Source organism: Vigna radiata, chromosome 4 (assembly GCF_000741045.1).
Source record: "Vigna radiata var. radiata cultivar VC1973A chromosome 4, Vradiata_ver6, whole genome shotgun sequence".
Taxonomy (NCBI): Eukaryota; Viridiplantae; Streptophyta; class Magnoliopsida; order Fabales; family Fabaceae; genus Vigna; species Vigna radiata.
The window spans coordinates 20,552,213-20,556,045 of NC_028354.1; the positions used below are offsets into that span (position 1 = coordinate 20,552,213).

The 3,833-nt window shown below is 35.2% G+C and overlaps 1 protein-coding gene across 1 annotated transcript; it reads right to left on the reverse strand.

Annotated features, from left to right (window-relative positions):
- Nucleotides 1-444: 444 nt before the first annotated feature.
- On the reverse strand, nucleotides 445-1,917 carry LOC106758532 (galactolipase DONGLE, chloroplastic-like). The gene has a single exon (XM_014641447.1). It carries the CDS (start codon nucleotides 1,915-1,917, stop codon nucleotides 445-447), a length of 1,473 nt encoding a protein of 490 aa, XP_014496933.1.
- Between the last annotated feature and the right edge of the window lie 1,916 nt (nucleotides 1,918-3,833).

The following is a 3,833-nucleotide window of genomic DNA, read 5'->3' on the forward strand; positions in this document are numbered from 1 at the left end:
TGATTGAGGAAAGTGATCATGATTATTATTACCTTCTCTCTTTTATTTCCTTGTTTCAGAAAACTTCATCCATTATTGTATATGCCCTACTTGTTATCTTCACACGGCCGATTGATGAACAACGTACGAAAGATTTTCAGTTCACGCGTCATTTTCTCCTCATATCGCTTCCTGTGAAGAGAAAAATCGAGTGAATTACACAGAGTTCAGTGGCTGAAAACTCAGTGTAGAAGTTGCATAATGTTATAAACTATACGTGCAAGTTAGAAACAAGGATTTGAAAGCTCCATCAATTTACAAGGATTTACATACATATATTTTCAGAGAGCGATTCCTAGCCGTCTTCACTCTTCATGTTACAATTTCCTAGTTCTAGCTAGAACAACATGTTAACTAATTACCTAGTTTCATTACCAGCTATATATATATATATATATATACTACTTACAACAACAAAAGAACCAGGCCAAAAAGCAACTCATCGCTCCAAGAACATACTATGTCTCTTGAGAATGAATTCAGAAGATCATGATAGTTACATGCAGTTACCACATGGGGTAAAATTTTCATGGTTTGCGAGCTAGAGATTAACTCTCTTGCCTTCTCCAAGAACGAGTTCATCACTCCATCCCATTGTTGATTTAGCACTTCATCGTTCTTAGGACGCCTAAGAAGGCCGATATAAGTGTCTAAATCATGAACGCAAGAAGGGTTTTGGACGTTGAAGAAGTCAAGCATTAGTTCAACCCCCACATGAGCATAACAGGAGCAACTCCGAGGGAACTCGTACCTTCCTCCCAACAAAACCCTAAAATTCTCGTTGAACACCACACCCGGTAGTTTCGTGATGGGGTCGTTCACGTTCGCTATTCTTAGCACCTTCACACCCAACTCCTCGCATCGGTTTTTGAATTCGGAGTTACCAACTCTCGGTCCCCCGAAGGAGAACACAGTCACTGGCACCTCGCTGGTGCTTCTTTTTTTACCTTTTTTTTTGTTCAATCCAAGCTCGGCTATGTCATAGGCGAGCAATATGGCCAAGGCACTCCCCATGCTGTGACCGGCCAACGATATGCTGAGGCTCTCGTTCTCCCCTCTGTACTTGTTCATCAACCTTGACACCTCCGAGAGAAGCTGTTCCCTGCAACTCTCCAGTCCAAACTTGGAAGAGCTTTCATCAGAGGTGTAAAGAGAGAGAAACCCTGACTCCACCTTCACTTCAGGTTGAGGATTATAAGGATCAAGCATGGCGGGACTCAAGGAGCTCATCAGGTTTGAAATCCATTCTTGATTTGTAACAGTTCCTCGAAAAGTTATCAGTATGTCTCTCCGTCCAAGTCTCTTCACTGCTTCATCTGACGACACGGCCACGTAACCAATCCACCGACCAGAGGACGAGGAAAAAGAAGAAGAGTTGGACATGTTGGGAAGGTTTATGTCGGGTGTGGCGTAGATGTACTTGGTGACTTCATAGCCGGAGTTGGACATTCCCACCTCAGTCAACATTCTCTTCTTGCCGTACTTGCAGTTCAAGTAGCGTTTGGAAGTTGGGTCGAGGTCAAAGGCTTTGTAAGAAGCGGTTACAAACTCGCCATAGCGAATGATCTCCTGGCGGAGAAGAGGGTGCAAGGGGTCTAAAAGGTTTTCCCAGTTGTTGCACCCTTGAACCTCTCTCCAAAAATCGGCAAGCGAGGGTCTTGCAGTGTTGTTTGAAACATTATTAACGTTGTTAGTGGCGGTGATTCCTAGGGCGGAACCAGAAATAACGATGGAGTGGTTAAGAGGAGAGAAGTGGTTTTTTCTGGTGGGAAGTGAAACCTGGGCGAAAGGATGAGACTTTGTGGGGCGAAAGGTTTCGGAGAATGTGATGTGGTCGGTGTTGAGTGTGGTAGTTGGTGGGTGAGTGACAGAAGCCATAGAAGCAAAGGAGATGAAGAATTTGAAGAGAGAAGGTAAGAGGGTTGTTCGTGGATGAAAGAAGAGACATACAGTGTAGTTTTATATGAAGTGGAGAAGGGAAATTGTGCGTGAAAGGAGACCAGAAAAGCATGTTAGGCGAGGATTTGACCGAGAACTTCAAAATCCTATTTTTCGAATAGTTTTCTTTGTTAATGTGGTCGGTTGGAAATTATGCCACGAGTTGGGTCTGTTTTTTTTTTTTTTTTTTTTGTCTGTGTTGCGGCTGGGTGAGTGGAGTGAAAAACAAGAGAATGCTTTAATTAATGATGAACATGATCAAGTGGACCCTATATTTTTTCCCTTGATTGAGGTTGACTTCAACTCTATATGCCAAAGAAACAGTTTACATTCCTCTGCCACGAGTGAACAAAAATATACAAAATTATTTCTCTAGTAATTCAATGAAACCGCAGCTGTAACCATATTCATATTTCATGTATACATCCTTGACTTTCTTCTTCTACATATTTATTATTTTCTTCTATCTATCTGTACCTCGTATTACTAATATACTTTTTATTTTTTATCGTATTTTCTCTGATTTTTCCTTGGAATATTTTGTAAAATTTTATAATTTTTCCTTAATTTTTGGTTTCTCTGATAGTCAATATAGTTTGTTATTTGGTTTTACGTGTAAACATATATATAAGAATATGTAGTTTTTTTTTTCTTTTTTCTTTCATTGACTTTCGTTCATTTGCATATACCCGTTAAAATGCAAATAAGATAAAATACAAATGAACTTGAAATAGTTTTAAATTATATTTAAAAAATTAGAATAACCATTGTATATATTTCTTTAACGAGTGTATATAAATATGTGATATTGATGTAGAAGTGAGAATAGCTAGAAAATTAGGTGAAATATTCATAAATTTTGAATACCATAAAATTTCATTTTCAGCTCGTATACCTATATTTAGTTTTAGGATGCGTGGCACTCTTGTTATCTCTAATATTCATTGTATTTGATGTACGCCCATTCTCTGTACGGAATACGAAATAAATAAATATTGTTAGTTGTGTTTAATCATTATAAATTTATGTATTTCTTAATAAGAAAAGTGTTATTTATTTTCAGGTGGCAAAAGGTTATAGTATACATGTTAATTTTCTACTACCAAAGAGTGATTAAAAAATTAATTTTCAGTGGGAAGTTTAGGTTACATTTAATGGCAGCAGGGGTTAGGAATTTTTGTTTCTTGCGTACAATAGTCTTTTTTTAATCAATTCTATTGCAGTCTATTTAGGAATAAAATTGCATAAAGTCAATGTTAGATTGAACTTATTTTCATCAAATATGTTTGCTCAGATGTTATTTTAGAACTGTTTTTTTTTATTGACAACAATTTTTAATTAAATAAAATATTTGAGATGCTCCAACCCTTATATAATATATATCTATACTAATGTATTAAGAGCAAATATTCAAACATCAGTATTTTGAATTACATCCCTATCATAGACTTTACACAATAGCTTAAAGATACAAAAGGAATTTTAATTTTTTTAAGGAGAAAGCTGGCTACTAGCACAATTATAATGATATTTGAAGATTCCAAATATGATTGTTAGTGATATATGTTGTATCAGTTTTTCTATATCTATATGTAATTGGACAACTGAATTTTGAGATATTAATTTTAAATCTAAAACAATCTCATAAAATTAATTTGTATTATGCTATTTATAAATTAATAAGCAATTTAATGACGAGTAAAATAAAAAACTATACAAACAGTAACCTAAAATAAATTCTATTCCATGATTATATTAATAAATAAACTTTAAATGTAATTCAATTTTATAATGACTTGAATTTACATTCATTTATTTATTATAAATAAAAATACATATAATTTAATATAATGATT

Excerpts from the sequence above, each read along its gene's own strand:
- LOC106758532 (XM_014641447.1), bottom strand. The coding sequence starts at position 1,917 with ATGGCTTCTGTCACTCACCCACCAACTACCACACTCAACACCGACCAC.